The sequence below is a fragment of the Primulina huaijiensis genome, chromosome 2, assembly GCF_012295235.1.
Source record: "Primulina huaijiensis isolate GDHJ02 chromosome 2, ASM1229523v2, whole genome shotgun sequence".
Lineage (NCBI taxonomy): Eukaryota > Viridiplantae > Streptophyta > Magnoliopsida > Lamiales > Gesneriaceae > Primulina > Primulina huaijiensis.
In genome coordinates this window covers 845,909-868,923 of record NC_133307.1, presented here as the reverse complement: position 1 = coordinate 868,923, position 23,015 = coordinate 845,909, and the positions used below count along the sequence as shown (strand labels likewise).

Genomic DNA, 23,015 nt, shown 5'->3' with positions numbered 1-23,015 from the left:
CGTTTATGTTTATGTATATTCAGCTGTTGTTTTGTACATGTTACTTTCAAATGCATGTGATTTTATTAAGTACTATTTGTTATTCATGGTTTATGTGTATTGAGTCTTTAGGCTCACTAGACTTGATCGACGTAGATGTTGATGTTTTTGAGGAGACAGGAGATGCTGACCAATGAGCTTGCTCGGACTGTGTGCAGTGAAAACCCGAGGACCGCTATTGTTATGAAAAGATTTTATGCACGTTAACCTTTTTACTCTAATTTTTATTTATTCAAAATTTTGTTGGCAAACAAGTATTTTCAAATGCTCGTTTTGGTTAACGTTTTTATGGTAGTGATGAATGATAATTTTTTTATGTCACGGAAATATTTTGTACTTGGATTATTTTCAAGAATTTAGTAGATCGTTTTTATAAATTCAGAAGGGGAGGATTTACTATTTAAATAAGAAAAAATTTTATTTTTCGCAAATTTTAAAGTAATATTAGTTATTTTAATACAAGATGTTACATCATCAGTTTCATTAGGCACGTACTTCCCTTGATTCTGAAACACCTTGCATCCATCCAAGCCTATGATCACTTAGAGTATGTACCCAGGATTAGTATCTTTCTTTGATATTGTCATTGCTTCTATAACCAGTTGAGCTGCATCATGGTGCAGCATTGCTTGTATCTCATCTTCATCCTCCATTTCCAGCTCACCTCGAGCTTGATCTCCTTCAAGGCATTGGTCATTAAACATGAACATGACATACACAATAGGCATTAATAAGCTTATTTGTGCTTCTCTTCATCAAGAAAAACACCTTATCCCTATCCTAGCCATGCCCTTTAAGACTGATATTGGCATCCATATTTTGTAAGAATAGGTGTTCAGTGAGCTAACTTGTGGCTTGAACTTTATTGACTCTTATGTAAAAATATTATTTATTTTAATAATATTTTACGATTTTATCCAATTATGACATTTAATTTATCTGTATACACATGCAAGCTGCATAGATAGTCTTTGAATATGCATAAGGTATCATGAGGTCTGACTCTCAAAGTATGATCATGAAACTCATTAGGAAGTGTATCATATATTCTTAACATGTTCATAGTCGAATCAGCCGCCTCAAATAAAGATAAAGGTCATTTGAACTTGAGACTAGCATATGTGATGTAAATGAAATGTTTCATTAGTAAGACCATAGAGATGTCCATTCATATAGATGAGTGATAATTTGATGATACACTGAACAACCCTCTTCCAGACTGTCCAAGTGGTTATCACTTATCGAGTAGAATAGTCAGTGGTTATGATTGTAGATAATTAATCCTTTGTACCGGGACAACGTAAAAGTTCTATGTACTAACATGTATTTTGATCCGTTTATCGACTCCATTGAAGATCATCAGATGGCGAGCTAGGGTGTAGTTTCGAAATACGTAGGAGCCAATACATTGTAGTCGGAGATTCATTGTTTGCCTATGGGTGAATATATCTTATGTGATCTGATGAGTTAATAGTACAAGAAATATTTGGTCGTAGTAAGACATGCATTTTCGAAAGATGTTTCTTCAGTTGCACATACCATATCACTGTTATTACTCAAAGACATATTACATCGTCATCGAATTCATTTGAAACTCTCGATATACTAATGGTTACAGATTCGATCGTGATATATGAGTTGAAGGGACCATACCGTACGCTAACCATAACTTAAGGTTTTGCAGGTATTATTAGTGATACCTAAGAGATCGTGGGGCGATGCTACTAGACGGTCTTACCATGATTCGATCGGTGAAATCAGACTTGAGTTCTGACATTCTTGATCAATATGTTGATAAAAAGAATGAGGCTAATTATGGTAACCCTAAATAAGAATAAATGTTATTATGAATCACAAGATGTTGTGAACTCACAGCTAGCTGTATTCCAGAACTATTGAGGGTCACACATGTATTGGATTCTCTATTCTGGTTGAGATAGTCAAATTTAAGAAGTTGAATTTGACGACTGCAGTTTGATGAATATCAAACAGATTGCTCATAAAAGAGTTTATAAGTAAATTCTATTATTGAAAGTTTTGGAAGTTTTATTAACTGCTAATTTTGTGAGGAGAGAGGAACTGTCTGTTTTCATAAAACTGTCAATTGGAAAATAGATTAGTGGAAATTTTGATATTCAAAATTTTCAATTTTCATTATATGAACAAGATTTGTATCATCGGTACATCGGCAATGTCAAATCGTTGATCGAAGTTATAATAAGTTCACAATTTATTATTTAATAAATTTAAAATCAATTAATTAAATACTAATGTTAGTAGCGATGACTATTATATGTACATGATTCTTAAGGAATATTCTAGAGGGACCTGGAATTGTTAATTAATTGATTAATTAATTAAAAACTGATTAAAAAAATTAAATAATGATTATTTTATTTTGCGTGTATATCTATACATGTGTGTGTGTGTGTGTGTGTGTGTGTGTGTGTGTGTGTATATATATATATATATCCTCTCGTCCTTCCTCATAAAATTTCAGCCACCCCATTTTTCACAAGAAAAATTCGCGGCCACTTCCACAGCCATATCGCCGTCGGATTTATGGAATTTAGGCAATCCAGTCTCGACGTAAATTTCGTTGAGATCTCTAGTTTGATCTAAAAAAGGAACTCGGTCTCTTATCTTGGACTTGATTAGACGATTAAAGGAGGAAAATCGATTCGTAGCGATTTACAAAGCTATATCCGCTCAAAATCCGGAATAGTTGGAGTCGATGTTATATACGGAAATCGTTTATAAGCATCTTAAACTCCGATCAGACTTTGACTTGTGAATATGATTTGTAGATTATTGTCCTAGCTTCATAACGCATACTGAATCGTTTCATTTGGATAACCGAGCTGATCAGGCTAACCAAAAAATTGCAACTGCTCATGCCCAATTGATTGTTGTTTTCATGCAATCAATTTGGTATTTCAACTGTCAGTTTAGCCTAGATAACATCCGATTTAGCCCAACTAACATGAAATACTATTTATTCCAAATTGGGTTTTCTGTTCAGTTATGTTGGCGGCTGGTCATTTGGATAATTGATTTGTGAGATATCATCAAAATATCAATGCTTGCCAGATTTTTAGTTTGGCTAAATTCGATTTTCAGCTTTCACATTGAGTTAACAACTTCACATTTGAATGAATATGTTAGAAATACAATATTAAGTTTTGTTGTCATCAAAATCAAGATTGTCAGAATTTTTTAACCGAACAATCTCCCCCTTTTTTATGATCACAAAACTTTTGTAAACTTGGATAAACAATGATTTCAACTAACATATTCAACTGGTCTCAACTGAACCAAACTGATGAGGTATACTGAAACCAGCCTTGCTGATTTCAGCATGCACAGAACCAGTAGCTTTGTAATCATTTATCAGAATCTTAAACTCTAATTCAGACTTTGACTTGTGAATATGATTTGTAGATCATTGTCTTAGATTTGTAACGCATACTGAATCGTTTCACTTGGTTAACCGAGCTGATCAGGCCAACCAAAATATCGCAACTGCTCATGCCAAACTTATTGTTGTTTTCGTGCAATCAATTTGGTATTTCAACTGTCAGTTTGGCATAGATAACATCCGATTTAGTCCAACTGACATGAAATATGACTTATTCCAAATTGGGTTTTTTGTTCAGTCATGTTGGCGGCTGGTCATTTGGATCATTGATTTGTGAGATATCATCAAAATATCAAAGCTTGCTAGATTTTCAGTTTGGCTACATTCGAGTTTCAACTTCCATATTGAGTTAACAACTTCACATTTGGTGAATATGTTAGAAATACAATATTAAGTTTTGTTGTCATCAAAATCAGGATTGTCAGAATTTTTTAACCGAATAATCTCCATCTTTTTGATGATCACAAAACTTTGATAAAATTTGATAAACAATGATTTTAATTAACATATTTAACTGGTAAATTGAACCTGCTCAACTGAACCAAACAGATGAGGTATACTGAAACCAACCTTGCTGATTTCAGCATGCGTAGAACCAATAACTTCGTAATCATTTATCATAATCTTAAACTCTGATTCTGTCACGCCCCAGGGACGGGGTTGGTCGACATCGGCGTTGTTCTCAAATTTACATTCGAAAACAACAAGCCTCAGAAGTACAAGATTCAGAAACCAATCTTTTATTCATAATACTGAATATTCATTGTCTGATACAAAGTCAAATAATAATTTTTTACAGCGGAAATGTAAAACCAGACATGACATTGTCTTGACAAATACAGCGGACATCATAATTTAGAACTAAAAAATTACAATCTTTTTCACCAGCCCCAGAATTGGTTCCGATCTTCTTCTTCTAACATCTTTTTCTCGTTCTTATCTGAGATTGGTTTGGTGAGTGAGTGATATGATTGTCACTCAGTAAGCGGGGGCGGGAATAACTCCCAGTTTTCAAAATCATTTTCAACATAAACAGTAATACAAATAATATACAGAAACTCTTATTTTCAGAACAGAAATCAGAAGTTTAGTAAGTAAGCACTGAGCACGTTTGTGAATTTCATGGCTAAACTGATATCAGTCCCATAAATGTTCTCTCCTCTAAGGGGTGAAGCCAGTAATCAGTAATCAGAATTCAGTAATGTTCAGAATATATATTCCTACCATTAGTTCACTAGGTTTCAGTGCTTCAAAATCAAATATCAGGAATCAGAAATACATATACTTTGTTTCAAAACAGGATTTATAAAACTGATTTCGAGATATTTATACATAAGTCCACTTACCCTATTTTGTTAGAAATTTTGGTTGAAGTCTGAATTCTGCTTGCTCTTGCTACTGGATTTTACAGCTCAAAAATACACTCTCTTAGCTTAAATTTCAAGTGATAACTCAGGATTTGTGTAACACCATTTCAGAGATTTGGGGGTGTTATTTATAGGCAAAATTCTGACTGTTAGCCACCCAATTAATGGCCATAATCTGTAATGAAGAGCCATTTACAGCCTTTATTCCATGTTAAATACTTCAGTTACAAGTCATAAGCAGAATCAGTAGCTTTCTGCTGGATTCTCTTGCTACTGAACTCTTCTACTGCTGGATTCTATCTGCTGGAAAATACCAGTTTCTGAAATCTTAGTTGTTGGAATGGTTAGCTTCTGCTGAACTTTTGCATTGCTGCTGAATCTTGCTAGCTGGTGCACAATGCTAGCTACTGCTGGAAATTCAGGTTCTCACAGATTCAGACTTTGACTTGTCAATATGATTTGTTGATCATTGTCTTAACTTCGTAACGCATACTGAATCGTTTCATTTGGATAACTCAGCTGATCAGGCTGAACAAAATACCGCAATTGTTTATGCCCAACTGATTGTTGTTTCGTGCAATCAGTTTGGTCCTTCAACTGTCAGTTTGGCCTAGATAACATCCGATTTAGTCCAACTCACGTGAAATAAGACTTGTCTCAAATTGAGTGTTCTATTCATTTGTCTTGGTGGCTGGTCATTTGGGTTAAGGAGCTGTGAGATATAAAAAAAAATATTGAAGATTGCCAGATTTTCAATTTTGCTAAATTCGAGTTTCAGCTATTTTGAATTAACAACTTCGCACTTGAGTAAATATATTAGAAAAACAATAACAAGTTTTGTTATCAACAAAATCAAGATTCTTAGAGTTTCTAAACCTAACAACTCGGATAAAGATTTCATCGAATATTCAACAAGTAGCACCGTATGTGAAAATCATGGGATCTTCGAATTTTGATATTGAAAAGTTCTATGGGAAAAATGGTTTTGGCTTGTGGAGAGCGAAGATGAGGGCATTTCTTGTCTAGAGAAGAGTGATAGAGACGCTGAAAGGTGAAAAATCACACCCCGATTCAATGTCTACAAAAGAGAAAGTGGATATTCTTTAGAAGACACACATCACAATCATCTTGCGTTTGGGTGATAGGGTTCTTCGGGAGGTGTCCAAGGAACAGTCCGCAAGTGCAATATGGATCCTAACTAATCAAGCGATCCTTCATCACACATTCAATAGTTTCTTATCCAATAATTGATGATCAATTTGTGTTTAGTATTTTGGTTCAAAAATACTTGTAATTGAGACTAAGAGTTTTATTGATCATTTGTTAAGTTTGAGAGGTATTCTAAGAGTTTCAGTGGGCAAGAAATAATCTTACTGAATCGTGTTTTTGCAAATTACTTATAATTATAAAAATCTTCTAGTGGATCAATTTGTACTTAGTATTTTTCTTCAAAAATACTCATAATTGACATTAAAAACGTTGGATTGGAACCGGGCCGGAACTGGACCGATGATACCAAATTGGACTTCCCATTCGAAAGGTAAAACCTTTGAAACAAAATCAAACCTGTTTTCAAATGGTTCCGTCCGGTTCCTGGACCTTTGGCACCAAAATCGGTCGGAACCAGAACCAAAGAACCTTTAAGCATGCCTACCTAAAATATGCATGAATCTCAAACTTCATAATCTCATTTTAAAGGAGCAATGATTAATAATTATTTTTAAAATCATATAATATACACATATTATTCCAAGAGATAAGGCTAGTCATATAATATACAAATTACGTTCTTACTTAAAAGCCAGAACCATATAATCCCTAAAAACTTAAATCTCCTCGACCTTCTCAACACCAAGTGTCCCAATATCATCTAACTCCTCATTTATTAATTCTTCCCAGAACCTTTCATCAACTGACTTGTATTTTAGTTTTCCAACCAATAATCCCAGTTGCTCAACCAAATCATCTCCACCTTCCAAAATCCCTTCGTCAACTGGCTTACATTCCCCTCTTTCCAAAGATTTTTCCCCCATAACCAGTTGACGTTTTTGCATACTCAAAGCCAATTTCTCAAGCTCCAAATCATCAAATCTTGGAATGTAACCATACTCTTGAGGCTCTACTTTAACATAAAAGTCTCCATCCCCAAATTTCCCAGTTCCAACATCAATGTTTTCCCCATTTTCTTCACTTTCTTGGCCTAATTCTGGAAAACAAACATTACCAATTGTGGAAATATTCGAATTTTCCCCTTCATGGAACACTAATTCTTCAGGCCCAACAATTTTTGAGACATGGTTTAATATTCTTCTTCTCCTTTTGTTGCTCGTTACTCCTTCTGGGTCTTTCTTCTGGACTAAAAGCTTCAATATTCGTTGCAAGAACGTCGGGTTTTGTATAGCTTTTGCCAACAAACTTACAGTTTGTTTTTGCTCCATTTCTACCCTTTTGAGCCTTTGTTCCATTGTTTTAAGATATGACAAAGTCTTTTGCTGTTGTTGCCTGAGTTTCACTAATTCCATCACCAGAACTTGCTTGTTGCGACTTAAACGATCAATTTCTGCATCTAATCCAAAACTTCCCACCGCCACGCACGAACCCAGACTTCGATTCGATGTTTGAGAACTCGAATATTGTATCTTTCTTCTGATGACGTTTTTTAGAAGATGCCTCTGTCCCCTTAGAAACACTTCATTTGCAAACTCCCACCTGTCTGGATTAACCTTCTTGAAGCCCTGAAATATCACTTTCCACAGTCTATACTTCACAATATGTCTAGATCGTGTGTGTATTGCAAAAACCATAATTTCTTTTAGTATAAATTGCAGAATTTCATGAAAACTAAAGCATCGAGGACTTTGCTTTTAGATTCATTCAACACAAACTAAGGCTCTGGCACTAATAATTAGTCGAACTTATACCGATTAATTAGAGGAACCAGGATTTTTTTTCCCCGAAAAAAGAAAACCTTATTAAACAAATTACATCAGGAAAAAAATTGAGAATATTACTCACATAAGTATTAAGCTGCCTCACAAAACTTGAGAAATTACTGTGCTTGAAGTACTTTGGAAGAAGATTGGTTGCAAAGTTTTGAGGATCCCAAACAATGAAACTGTTGTTTCCTCGACTCCACGAAACGAATTCATCTGTACTTGGATCTTCAACAAAATCATAAGTTTTGCTGAGAAATGGAGGAGGACCAGCCTCTAGCAAAGCCTCCAATGGCTGAGGAATCAGTTCCTCACTATCCCAGTACTCTAATGAGCTCGATCTTACATACTCCTCCTTTACAAAATCTATGGAAAAATTCATAATATTTTCTCGGATTTTTTTTAATATAATATACTATAATAAGATCTGTAATCAAATATTTTCGAGCAAATAGCTATCCTTTCTATTGTGAGATTTTTTGAGTCAAATCTTGAGGTTAAATAGGGTTTTAACAGAAGATTATCAAGAATATTAAATCAAACTGTAAGTTGAGAGACACTATGATAACACGAAGATACAATTTCTTTTTTGTTTTCTTTTTGTTTTTGCTTTTTTCAAAGAAAATTGAAGGGATTCAATTACTTTTTTAAAACATATATTAGAAGAAGATTAAGGTTAAATAGAACAATTAAGAGACGGTCTCACGAATCTTTATATGTGAGAGGGGTCAACCTTACCGATATTTACGATAAAAAGTAATACTCTCAGCATAAAAATTAATATTTTTTCATGGATGACCCAAATAAGATATGCGTCTCACAAAATACGACCCGTGAGGCAGTCTCATACAAATTTTTTCCGTGTGTACTGAATTATTTAATGGCAACATGCATTTTTTTTTAAAAGCCAAGTGTTTAATATATAATTTGAGCAAATGGAAACTTGATTATTTAATAACAATTTGTATCTGTTAACCAATCAATATTTTGTATTTTATTATAATTTTTATGCATTTGAGTGTATATTTGTATATTTATTAACTAAGTATATAAATACAATAAATAAACTATTAAATTTAGAGCTCTAAATTTACCTATATCACATTTTTTAGCAGGACTTAATCGAATGTTCCGATTTAAAACAAAAACTTTTATTTCTTTTAAGTAAAATTTTCTCCTCCTTGTAATGCTGCCTTAAAAAATAAATTCAAAAGCTTGCAATATTATATATTAAATTCGGCAATAATTGTGCCAACATTGTGCCAACTCATATTTGACACGCGGCACATTCTTGTATGGACAATAATTCTGACAATGTAGTGCCAACTAATAATTAGACACGCGGCAGCTTGCTACGACAATGAATCCACTGGCACTGAAATATTTCAAAAAGATCCTCCAAAAGTCAAGTATTTGTTTTCTTGCCTCTGCTACTTTCCGAGTCTCTTCCATTTTAAGTTGCGCACGGCATTGTCACTTCCTTTTGACGGCAGCCACAAATTTGAAATTATATTTAACAGCCATATTTCGATGAAGATATTTTCGGGATTTTACTGATAACCAATGAATTATTAATTTTTTTCATTGTATATATTATATTTCAGTTATCTGTCTTATAATTGATATCAAATGTGATACCTTGTCTAGGGGTGATAACGGTGCAGTTTTGCGTTTTTTTAAAAAAAATTCAAACTGAATTGTCATATACGATCGGTTAGTATTTTGAAAAAATAATCGCGGTTTTACATGAAAAATAACCCTTACGATTTTGAGCAGTTTCAAGCGGTTGCAGTCGGTTTACAGTTTTTTTAATGAAAAATATGAGAACATATATTCTAATTTATTTGAAAACAACAACAATATATTGTCTTCAAATATAAAATATAGTTCAAAGCATATAAAGATCAAATAGATAAAATACTAATCAAGATTCAAAACTAAGTTAATAATTTAACACCACAACACATTCACAATAAAAATGACATTTACACTATTTTATAATTTTTTTACTTTCAAATTTCAAACAAAACACTGTAGCAAAAGAAATAAATACTTTAATAAAAGACTAATATGAAAAATAATTAAGAAAAAGATAATTTTTATTTGTAAGAATAATAGTTTTGAAGATAGTTAGGTTATAATGAATAATGACTTCTTTATTTGAATATGTTGTTTACAAATTATTATAATTCTAGGCCCAATATTATGACAAGAAGTTTAGACGGTGCGGTTTGGTGCGGTTATTGGCAAAAAAAAAAAAAAAAACCGAACCGCTTATGCGGTGCGGTTTATGATTAATATTATTAATCGCAGTTTTTATAAAATATTATGAAAAACGGTGCGGTGCAATTCGGTTTGGGCGGTTAATAAAAAATTTGATCACCCCTACCCTTGTTCCACATCTTAAAAATTAAATATTTAAAATGAGGTTATAATGGTTACAATGAACTTCTATAGCAACTTGGGTTAATTATTTTCGTAAAACGAGGACGAATATGAAGTAGTAGCTATAGGGGCTCATTGTGCAGTCATGTAGGCGTGGGCCTGGGCTCGGGGCGTGACAGAATGGTATCAGAGCCGATCACCGACATAGAACACCGGGAAATAAGTGCTATGCGGGGCAAAGTACTACGTGCATGAGAGCCACCTCTTGAATCTGCAAGGCAAATTGCTACATAACGGGAGCCACCTCTTGAATCTGTAGGAGCCACCTCTAGATTCTCGGCGCTGGTGAATCAAGGGGTCATGCCGCGACGAGGACGTCGCGTTCTGAAGGAGGGGTGATTGTGATACCCTTGTCTCACATCTTAAAAATTAAATATTTCAAATGAGTTTATAATGACTACAATAGACTTCTATAGCAACTTGGGTTAATCATTTTCACAAAACGAGAACGAATACGAAGTAGTAGCTATAGGGGCTCATTGTGCAGTCACGCAAGCGCGAGCCTGGGCTCGGACTCAGGGCGTGACATCAAATACAAAGTCACTGGTTTGATTTTCATTAATTACAAAAAGTACAATTATAGAAAGAAAAATTGTTAATGTATAATGATTATATTTGTTTGTTTGAGAATTCGAAACTTGTGACAATATTAAATTATGTGTAACATTGACAAGGGTCTAACAAGAATCCAAATAGTCATGTTTTTTTTACTAGACTAGACTAGATTATTACTGTTTAGGAATTTTCAGACTCTTGTCGGATATAGACAAGTGGGATGGGAATGGTCGAATATATTCAGATATTTAGACAAGTGGAAATTAAAATAGATGAAGCAACATTGTGAGATAATTTCATTTTCGTTTTTTTTTTCCCTATTTTGGAGGCATGTTTGGGAGAGTGTCATCCATCCCTTAGACCAAAGCAAAGATTTATCATGTATAGGAAAATATTTGGTATACAGATTTGTGGCCAATAAAAGACGATCAGTTAGTACCTTGAAATAGAGATATTAACGCATGATAAAAATTATGTTCAGTACAATTTTAAAAGGAAAATATTACGTTTCATATTCGACTACTGTCCTCATTGTACCAAGACGAGTTTTTTCAGCGCACTTATGTCCTCACTCACACGCACCATTGGAAACTTCTCATGGGGTCACCTATCTCAAAATTGTCCCAAGTCAAACATGCTTAACTTTGGAGTTCTTATTTGATGCGTTCTCGAAAAAAGAAGAGAACGCGCATCTTAGGAAACTTCTCAGGCTATCACTCATCCCAAAATTGTCCCAGGTCAAGCACACTTAATTTTGGAGTTCTTATCATATGAGCTCCCAAAAAAAGATGCGCATTCTTTCTGGGAGCTTATCACATAAGATTTCCAAAGTTTAGAATGCTTGACTTGAGACAATTATGTGATGAGTGACCCTCTGAGAGGCTTCCTAGGATGCGTGTGAGTGAGGATATAAGCATGCTGTAAAGACTCGTCTTGGTACAGTGAGGACAGTCGTCGAATCTAAATGTTACAAAAAATTAATTTATTATGAAAATTTGTAGTTCCGAGATATGTGCGGTCCATAAAAAATTAGGAAGAAATAGTTTTTTATTTTAAAATCAAATTACTAATTTTTGAATTTGGAAGGATGGTTTTAAAAAATTAAATAAATTTTACCAATATACCGAAAGTTAGTATGTCTAAGGATATAACTTTAATTAATAGTATAGATATATTTCAGTACAATTTGTTCCTTTTGCTACATAATAAGATAAAAAACTTTAAGATATTTTGAGAGAGAAAAAAATCTAGATTTTTAGCCTGTATCTATATATATATACACACACATTTATATATTACAGATGCATATCAGTTTTCTAAAAAGGGTTAAAAATTTAATTAACTGGTCATGAATGTGTATATGTAATAATTGAATAATATATATATTTATATACACTTGTTGAAAATTTATAATAATAGATATTGAATATCAACCTAAACAAAGTTTGAATTAAAAATCGCGACATGGAAGAAAAAAGGTCCCCTCCCTTTGAAGAAAATAAGAGCGGACAAAATAACGAAAGCATTATGGAAATGACATAATTTGTAAAGCTTAATAATTTTCATTTTCATTTCTGCAAAGAAGGTGCGTGTCCCCCACTCATGAAAACAATGACGCGATTTGTTCTTTATTATTAGAAAAAAAGCATAGCACCATCGTATGGTGGATAGAGATACCCATTCATTCATACTAGTAAATAAATAATATATAATTTGTATATAAGTACGAATATATATTTTATTTTAACTTGTTGAGCAACAAATGTTGAAGATTTTTGCTAATGATTAAAATCTATTAGTTATCAAGATTTTAAGTTTGGGATTTAGATTTAAATCTATTCATAAGAAATTTTCTCCCAACTCAAAAAAAAAATAATGGCTCAAGTTTTTATTTTGTATACTTGATAAATTTCGTATAATTTATGGAAAAAATAGCAAAACAATACATCGTTACAAAAAAAAATATACGTAAGATACCAAAGAAGATAAAAACTATAACTCAAAAAATCGTAAACTAACAACTTATAACACTAAAAAAAAGTTAGGATTGTTTTGTTCGGAAAATATACTCTTTTCTTAGCATATCTATTTTTATATGTCCGTATATCCATATGATATAGCAGGCCTAACATTTATGTTGGATAGTTTTGATGGGTCAAAGTATTTACACTACAACAAAAATGGCTTTCCGCAGCGCGCATATGGGCTTAATGCGNAAGATATGTTTTCACTAAAAGACTTTGATTGATTACAGAAATTGTAATAACCCACTTCAGTTTGGACTTAAACACTGCTAAACTAAAACTCTTAGTTTCTTACAACTTATCAGTACACAAACTATTTATTNGCACGCTGTAAATATTAAAAAAAATCTAAATATTAGCGACGGTTTTTGACACAACCGTCGCCCATTAGCGACAGTTTGAAACTGAGAATGTCGTCGCTACTGAGCGACGGTTTACAATCCGTCGCTAAATTAACGACGAAATTTAATTTAGCGACGGTTAAATTTTGCGTAAAATAAAAAGAAATTACGCTTTGTAATTTAATAAATTTTAAAAAAAATACAATACAACTATAATAAATTGGACTGATGAACTTAATTAACACTTAAAAAATTAATCTAAAATTGAAAAAAAAAATTAATCTAAATCGAAATTAAAAACGTATTTGAAATGAAAATTTTAAGTGTTGTGAAGTGAAAAAAGTTGAACGAAAATCGGATATTTATAGACAATTTGCGACTATTTGCGACGGTTATCCACTAGGCCGTCGCCATTAGCGACGGTTTTTATATAACGGTCGCTGATTTACGTCTATTAGCGACAGTTATATAAAACACGTTGCTAACAGCGACGAAATATTCCTTAACCGTCGCCGATCTAAGATCGGCGACGGTCGTTAAACATAGCGACGGTTTAAAAACCGTCGCAAAAGTAAATTAGCGACTGTTTTCTAAAATCCGTCGCTAATTTAAAAATCACACATTTAAATTTACAGCGCACATTATTGCACGCTGCGGATAGTATATAATATTACTTTCCGCAGCGTGCTTTTACTGCACGCCGTTAATGTATATGTTATTAACGGCGCGCATTAAAAGCACGCTGCGGAAAGTATATAGTATTTACAGCACACATAAATGCACGCTGCGGATACTACTTTCCGCAGCGTGCCTTTACTACACGCCGTTAATACTGTCAAGTGCAATATTATTAACAGCGCACGTATGGATGCACGCCGTTAATAATACTATTAACGGCGTGCTTTTAATGTGCGCCGTTAATAGTGCGCTGCGAAAAACTATTTTTGTTGTAGTGTTAGAAGTTGGGTTGAATGAACACTTTAAGATTTTTGACTCTTTTCAAAATAGTGAATCAGTTTAGTAATAAACTAAATTCAAGAATTTTGTTGTCGATATCAGTCAGTTAACTAGTTTGAAGTGCGGAAATAAACTAACTGATAGATTGAATACTCAAAGAATAAATGAATTGTTGAACACAAATTTTTTTATGGATGTTCGGAGACTTCAAACGCTCCTACATCATCCATTCTATCACAAAGATATGTTTTCACTAAAAGACTTTGATTGATTACAGAAATTGTAATAACCCACTTCAGTTTGGACTTAAACACTGCTAAACTAAAACTCTTAGTTTCTTACAACTTATCAGTACACAAACTATTTATTTTTCATAGCACAACTGATCTCAAAAGATCGAATATTTCAATATAAAGTGTTTAGTGATTTTGCTCAAATGATAGCCTGAATGCAATGAAATATGAGCTTTTTTTTCTGTGTAAATATCGTAACCGATCTTGTATAACCGAATCTTTCTCTTGTTCTCTCTTTCAAGAATTCTCAATTCAAAAATCAATCAGCTTCTCACTGAACTTCTCAGCTATTTATAAGTTTTTCTTCCAACGGTAACATTGAATGCATAAATTAATACATCCGTTGATTCGTCCTTTCTGAGTGTGTCAACATTCTTCTGACAATAGTACCATGTTGCAGATTTTTGTGTGGCGCTCCTTCTGTTAGTTGCAGTCTGCTTAGTATGATTTTTTGGTTTAAAGCTAGTTAAACTGATGACGTGTCAAACTAACTATTCGATTGATCAGTTGAGCTGACTTAAGCCGTCCTATTCAAATCCAACTGCTAGTTCAGTTGTCTTTTCAGATTCAGTTAGCTTTGTTCAGTTCGATTGCATCCGATCATATTAATACTTCAGTTTAGATAGCTTCAGTTAGAATTACTTCAGTTGTATGGTTTCAGTTTAGCTGATCAGTTCTGAAGACTTTGATACTTTATTTGTCGAACTCCGAAACCTTTAATTCTAAAAATTTCTCCTTTTTAGGTATTTGAAAAAACTTAGATTTCAAGAACTGATATAACTGATAGTTGATAAAATAATCTTCAATAGAAATGTACAGATTCGTACATAATAAAATACAGATCGAATGAACTGCTGAACTATCGAACTGTACATTATTTTTTTGCTTTCTTATCAGATGGTACTTGATCAGTTAGATGTCCTGTTCTTTTCTTTGAAGCACCGCCTTGACCTTGACTTAGCTGGTGTTTCTCTTCTCCATTTTTGTCAACATCTACCATGTGAGAGAGAACGCGGAGTTCTGAATTGACTTGAGATACTGCATGAAGCATTTATTCTTGCATTAATTCCATTTTCTTGGACAAAATTGTATGCACGAAGTCAATTCTGTTGATTAGCATATCCTAGGTTTGTAACAACGCTGGAACCGTGACTCTATCCTTCTTCAGTTGGTCAACATATTGTGAACTAGATCGGAGATCATTCAGAGATCTTACTAATCTACGTGGATGCATGAAGAGGTCAGATCATTATCCCAATTTGAGTTTGATCAATCAAAGATGGATCATTCTTCTCCACTTCTCCATGATCAAGTCGCTGAGTAAGAAGGTGTCTGCACTAAGGAAGACTTGAATATGGAGTCGATATCAACCACTTATGTTGGTGTACTGATAATCGCTGATCAAATCATTTCTCCTCTGAATCTGACAAGCGGGGAGATGGTATTCATTGTTCATTCTCTTCGGAAGCTGATTAGGACCAACCGGGACCAGAATTGATAAAAGATAAGGCGGATCCCCATCATGTTATTGATCAAGGCACGAAAGCATTAATCATTCCATTAGTTACTCCAGACAATGAACATCCAAGTGATGGAGAATTAATTATCCGGACCGCGTCTTCTCCTCTCCACAACAAGACGATGATAAATCTTATCCCCAAATCAATATGAAATTTTTTTTTCAGAATTTGTTGAGAAAAAATCTCCTCAGGTCATGCTTCAACAAATTTTCTCTCAGATGAAAGATTTGTCTAAATCAGTGACAAATTTCGAGATAAAGCATTTAACTCATACACTAGCTTTTGACAAATTTAATAAACAAGTCCTTCGCGAGATCGGTTCTTTAGAGAACAACTTCAAGCCGATGGCCAAAGATCAAGCCATTACGAGAAATCAAGCCGTCGGCATGAACGTTGATCTCTCGAGCTAGATCATACAAATAAAACATCGTGTGGAAGTTTGGTTCAATCACCTTCAAGCTACCCTCGACTGCTAGTTGCATAAATCCTTGAATATATGCACCGTGGTGTTGCCAAAAAAGAGAAATATCACAGAAGAGCTGAAGAACAGAGAAGAATAGCTGAGGAGAAGAGGAGATTTGAGAAAGATGCCAGAAGAAAAGGATGAGGTGGAAGTGGCGGTGACTGTTCAAGTTCAAGCTTTCGTAGATATGTTATATTTATTGCTTATTTTGGCGTGATAGTTTATTTATTTTCATACACATGTACCAATGAAATTTCATTTACTCAATGACATATCACTTGCTTGAATCATCTTTATTACTTAAACATTTATTTTTCTATAAGTGTTGTATAGAATTAACCGCAACCTGGTTTTGTCATTACGAAAAGGAGAAATTGTTAGAATATTTATTTATCCTAAGTAAAAGAAAAAATATATTTTACATTAAGTTCTGATGATTGAAAAATAACAACATTGAGTTGTTTCATGATCCAGCTTCTTAAATTTTGCATTTACAAATTTTCCAAACCAATTGGATCAAGTAAAACCGCTCGAGGAATACTATCAACTCAAGCTGTTAAGATCATTTATTTTCAAATCGGACCAAATCAGATATAAACTGCACAAGTATAACCGTTAAACTCCAACAGCACTTCAACCAGTAATACATGTATAAATCGAGGAGGATACGTTGAACTCAAACCATTTCTGTTAAAGTATTATGAGACAGTATCCTATCAACTCCGAATGACATATTGTTTCCTAAAATGTCTGAAGTCGATAAACTTTTCAGAAGCTACAAAAATTCGGAAAAGCTAATAAACATTAAATGAAATTTATTGCAGTGTAAGATGATGAAATGTCAAGGCCATTATATCGAGAGTTAGTACAGATGATCGTTGAAAAAAATATTCAAACGTTGGAGCTTTTCAACTATAAATATACATATTCAAAAGTAAAGAAAGACTATCAGTTGAACAACGATTACACGCTTGTGATAGATACCTAACCAACTCAAGTTGTTCAAATTAACCGTTGGATTATACTGTTTGTTTACTAGTGAAGCGAGAGTTTTTTTTTTCCTTTGAATAGAGATAAATGCCCAATGTCGGATGAATGGCCGGGGCCAATTCGGCTTCATTATTTGATGTTGTTCCCCGATTCGCCAATCGAACTCCAAGCCTTGCCTACTGCACTCCGGTTGGAAGTGCAAGAACACAACTGGCGACATTGATCAAAGTAGTGTAACATGAATACCCGTGCTTATTGCTATACATACATATGTATGCATGTTCTTTTTGCAACCAAGTTATGTCTTTTGATCATCAATTTATGAACACATTAATTTTAGTGGCACTAAGGATTTAGTTTTCTTTGTATTTGAAGGGAAATATATTTTCTTTATTTAATTGATATGATTTCTTATCTTAAATAATTTTCCTAATATTATTCTTCCTTGTTGATATGATATTTAATATTTAATTATGGTTTTGCCTTTCTAGATAATTATGTTAAGATTTTATTGTGATATAATATCTTTATTAAATCTAATTTCATTCTTGATAAGATTATGTAGAATATTGAGTTTGTTTTTTCTAGATATTATATTTATGATAAAGATCTTGTAGATATGATATTTATTGGAATGATTTAAAGATATATGATATCAATGTTTAAATAGAGTTTATTTCTAATAAAACTCTTACTTTTCTTATGATATAGGTTTCCTTATGGAGATAAACATCTACATCTATAAATAAGAGATCAAGGACATCATTGAAGCTCTCTCTTCCTCGGTCAATAATTCACACACTTGTGCACGTTCATAATTTCAGAGAAAATCCTATTCAAGAGACGTGCTGTGTTTGAAGAGTGGGAACACTACAACAAAAATGGCTTTTCGCAGCGTGCAAAGTTCTAAGCTGTTGAAAGTTCAAGATTATCCGCGGCGTACATGTGCGCGCTGTTAATCTTATTATCCGCGGCGTGCATATGCACGCCGTTAATACTATTATCCGCAGCGTGCAATGTACGCCGTTAATAATCAGTGCAAAATCTAATTTTAGCGACGGTTTTTAAATTGTCGTCGCTAAATTTATAGACGACGGTTTTTAAACGGTCGCTAAGTTTAGCGACGGTTTTAAAACTATCGATACATTTAGCGACGGGATTTCATAATTCGTCGCTAATCTTTTCGTTAAAATAAAAAAAATTTACTTTTATAATTTAATAAATTTTTTTAAAAAACTTACAATCTAATAACAATACTCGTGATTTTTAATAATATTTACAAAGTAAGTATAAATTGAAACNCGACGGTTTTTAAACGGTCGCTAAGTTTAGCGACGGTTTTAAAACTATCGATACATTTAGCGACGGGATTTCATAATTCGTCGCTAATCTTTTCGTTAAAATAAAAAAAATTTACTTTTATAATTTAATAAATTTTTTTAAAAAACTTACAATCTAATAACAATACTCGTGATTTTTAATAATATTTACAAAGTAAGTATAAATTGAAACAAAAAGTACACTAAATCGAAATTAAAATCCTAAAATCGAAACTAAAATCCTAAAATCGTGAGAAAAATTCTGAGTGTTGTGAAGAAATGGGAAGGAAATGCGGATATTTATAGACTATTAGCGACGTTTGTATGAATAGCGACGGTTTAATATTAAACCGTCGTCGATGTAAAAATTTGCGACGGGTAAAATAAAATTGTCGCTAAATATAGCGACGATTAATGCTAAATTGTCGCTAAATTTGGCGATGGTTATTTTAAACCGTTGCTAGTTTTAAATCGACGACGGTTTAATATAAACTGTCGCTAATAGCGACGGTATAAATACTACCGTCGCTAAATTTAAATCGGTGACGGTTAAATAAACCGTCGCTAAATGATGGCGCACCCATTTTCCACCGCGTGCTTATATATGCACACCGTTAAAAAAAATTATTTTTTTACAAAAAAATGATTTACTATTAATAGCGCACATAAACATGCACGCAGTTAATAATATTATTAACAACGTGCCTTTATTGTGCGCTGCGAAAATTGCATAAGTTATTAACAACGCACATACAACTGCAGTAATATCCGCAGCGTGCTTTTAATGCACATTGTTAATACTGTCAAGTGCAATAATATTAACAACGCACATATGGATGCACGCCGTTAAAAGTAATATTCGCAGCGTGCTTTTAATGCACGCTGTTGATGACGTGATGCGGAAAATTATTTTTCTTGTAGTGGAATAACGTGTTGCCGTGAATGTTGGGAACATCTGCAGACAACATCTGTGAAGAAGTTGGTGGAAGACCGTTTTCGTGGATTCTCTTTTTGGCATCACGTTTTTAGCTTTCTTGTTTTAGTTTTTATTCTGGTTATTTGTTTTTAGAAAGCTTTATTTTCTCAAAGTTGAGGAAATTGATTTTCGTGAAAATCACTAATGATAGGTTTTTTTGTAAACGATTTGGTTTTCTAGTGATTAATTTTTGCCATAAGGCACCGCACAAGTATTTATACTTGTGCATATTTAATCTTGTCCATCTATTTATTTTAAGCGAATTTGTGTTACAAACTTTAAATTTCCGCTGCATGTCGTCCGAGATGTTGTAACATCTGGCACAACACTTAATTCTGATAAAACACAAATTTACAGTTTTACATCCTAGTCTGATATATTTATTACTTCTAGTATCTGTCGAACAATATAATTCCTAACAAGTGGTATCAGAGCCTACTCTTGATATATTAAGTGCTGATTCTGGTTTTTTGTTTTGTTTGACAGAAATATTTAAATGGACACCTCCTTGACTGCATTATTGACAGGAAGACGCTGGCTGCAAGTGAATCCTTTAGGTGTTGCCACACCTGGCCGCAACATCTGCAAAAAATCAATTTGTTTAAAATCCACAGCCTCGGGAAACTCAAGTGCGGATGATGATTTGGAAGCTGATGATGAAGAAATCACTCTAGAGAGTGTACAAAAGCTTTATGAGGAGTTGTTTGAAGATTGGACCAAAAAAAAACAAGTTGTACTCAAGTCTCATGAAGGAGAACACTGATCTAAAAGCTGTGGTTGTCAAACTTGAAGTAATCTTGAGCAAAAAGGACTTAGAACTGGGTAAGACCAAAGAAGAGCTTCAAAAGGCAACTGAAACTTTATCAAAGTTCAATACGAGCACATCCAAGCTTGAGTCCATACTTTTGATGGGAAGAGATGACAAGAAAGGCTTAGGCTTCAAAGACAGTGTGTTTGAAATTGGTGAATCTTCCAAGTCGACTGTTTTTGTTAAAGGAAAGGCTGATACATCTCCACAACCACAATCCAAGTCACCAATCAAAAGCTCTCCACCGAAAAGACAACCTGCTGCACTTATCCCTACGAAGAGAAAACGCAGGTATGTATGTCATTACTGTTTTAAGCCTGGACATACCGAATGTTGCCCTACTGTTTTAAACTCAGGGATGACTGCTTGAATCGAAAGACGAGTCGGATGTTGCCCCGAATGTTGTCCAACATTTCTCGCAACACCTCCAACCATCGACCTACAGTAAGACAAATTTGGGTACCAAAGGTAAAAGCTCACTGTAATGTTGTCTATACTTCATTACAACCTGCCACTGCAAGTCCTTGGTACTTTTGTCGTGGAAGCTCATGCCACATGACAGGATCACAAGAACATCTCGTTGATTATGTTGAACAAAAAGGCGGTAAAGTAACCTATGGAGAGGGAGCTAAAGGAAAGATTGTTGGAAAGGGAACACTGAATGTTGAAGGACTACTAAAGCTCCAAAATGTGCTTCATATTGAAGAATTAAATTCGAATTTGATAAGCAAAAGCCAATTGTGTGATGATAATTTGCATGTGAAGTTCGATAAGCATACTTGTGAAGTTTTTGATGAAACTAACATGTGCATTATGTCAGGTACAAGGTCTTCGGACAATTGCTACCAAATAAGAGAAGAGCTTTCAAGCAAACATGCACAAGTTAGTGAACTCGACCTTTGGCATCAAAAACTCGGTCATGCAAATTTCAAAATCTTGAAAAATTTGAGTAAGTACGATGCAGTACGAGGTATGCCTAATCTTTCTTTTGGTATACCATATGTTTGTGGCGATTGCCAAAAGGGTAAGCAAACTCGCGTGTCACACCCAGTGTTGCCAACATTTGGGACAACATGCTGTCTGGAACTGCTACACATGGATCTTATGGGTCCTATGGAAGTGGAAAGCTTTGGATGTAAAAAATATTCTTTTGTATGTGTCGATGACTTTTCACGATTTTCTTGGATAATCTTTGTTAGGGAAAAGTCAGACACCTTCGGTGTGTTTAAAAAATTGGTCACAAGAATTACAAACTTCCATAATTTAAAGGTGAGAAGGATCATGACTGATCATGGTAAGAAATTTGAAAACTCTTCATTCTTATCTTTTTGTGACAGGAAAGGAATTTCACATGAATTTTCAGCACCAAAAACCCCACAGCAAAATGGCATTGCCGAACGCAAGAACAAGACGTTACAAGAAATGGCAAGGGTGATGCTAGCTTCGAAGGGTATTTCAAAGCGTTTTTGGGCAGAGGCCCTAAATACGGCTTGTCTTATTTCAAACAGGGTGTATTTAAGAAGTGGTTCAACCATGACTTCTTATGAAATAATCATGGGAAAGAAGCCTAATCTTAAATATTTTCATATTTTTTGTTGTGTTTGTTATACTTTGAATGACAGGGATCAACTTGCAAAGTTTGATTCAAAGAGTGATAAATGTTTGTTCTTGGGATATGCCACTGATAGTCGAGCTTACCGCATGTTTAATTTACGAACTAGGACTATTATGGAATCCATTAATGTTGTTTTTGATGACTGTGCAGATCTCAAGAAGAAAACAGCTGAAGATGATGTGGAATACCTACTGGAAATTCCAATCATACTGGAAAATGCAGATGTTGCCCCAGATGTTGTAACATCTAACACAACACCTGACACTAAAGTAACTGAATCTGAGAATGAGACACACTGTGATGATAATGCAGTAGATGATGGACATAATATTCCAAGTAAAATTCAGAAAGACCATCCATCATCTCAAATAATTGGAAGTGTGCATGGAGAAGTCCAAACTCGAAAGAAAGAGAGAGTGGATTACCGCAAGTTGGCTGGACTTATATGCATGAGCTCTACATACTCACAGGTAAGATTTTCATGTTTTATATCCAATTTTGAACCTAAAAATGTTGATGAAGCTTTAAAAGATGAATCTTGGGCAATGCATGATGAGCTTGAGCGATTTGTTCGAAATGATGTGTGGAACTTGGTTCCACCTCCTGACCATGGTAACATAATTGGTACAAAATGGATTTTTAAAAATAAAACTGATGAGTCGGGAAACATCATTCGAAACAAAGCAGGGTTGGTTTCTCAAGGGTACACACAGGTTGAGGGGGTTGATTTTGATGAGACCTTTGCTCCTGTAGCCCGTATTGAGTCAGTCTGACTTTTGCTAGCTATTGCATGCTACATGAAAATCAAACTTTTTCAAATGGATGTTAAAAGTGCATTTTTAAATGGAATTTTGAGTGAGGAAGTATATGTTAGACAACCTAAGGGTTTTGAGGATCCACACCATTTGGATCATGTCTACAAATTGAATAAAGCACTTTATGGTCTGAAGCA

At 33.9% G+C, this 23,015-nt stretch overlaps 1 protein-coding gene across 4 annotated transcripts in view; it reads right to left on the bottom strand.

Moving 5' to 3' along the window:
• Nucleotides 1-6,528: 6,528 nt before the first annotated feature.
• LOC140962904 (heat stress transcription factor A-2c-like) overlaps nucleotides 6,529-23,015 on the bottom strand; it is a 40,531-nt gene continuing 24,044 nt past the window's right edge. For 3 of the 4 annotated variants that reach the window (XM_073422003.1, XM_073421987.1, XM_073421996.1), the window contains one exon: nucleotides 6,529-6,796. In XM_073422003.1, the coding sequence (XP_073278104.1) occupies nucleotides 6,651-6,796 (146 nt within the window). In that variant the 3' untranslated portion in view covers nucleotides 6,529-6,650. Of the gene's footprint in view, nucleotides 7,560-7,839; nucleotides 8,367-23,015 lie in introns of those variants that run through there. The other variant, XM_073422012.1, reaches the window with a different exon arrangement.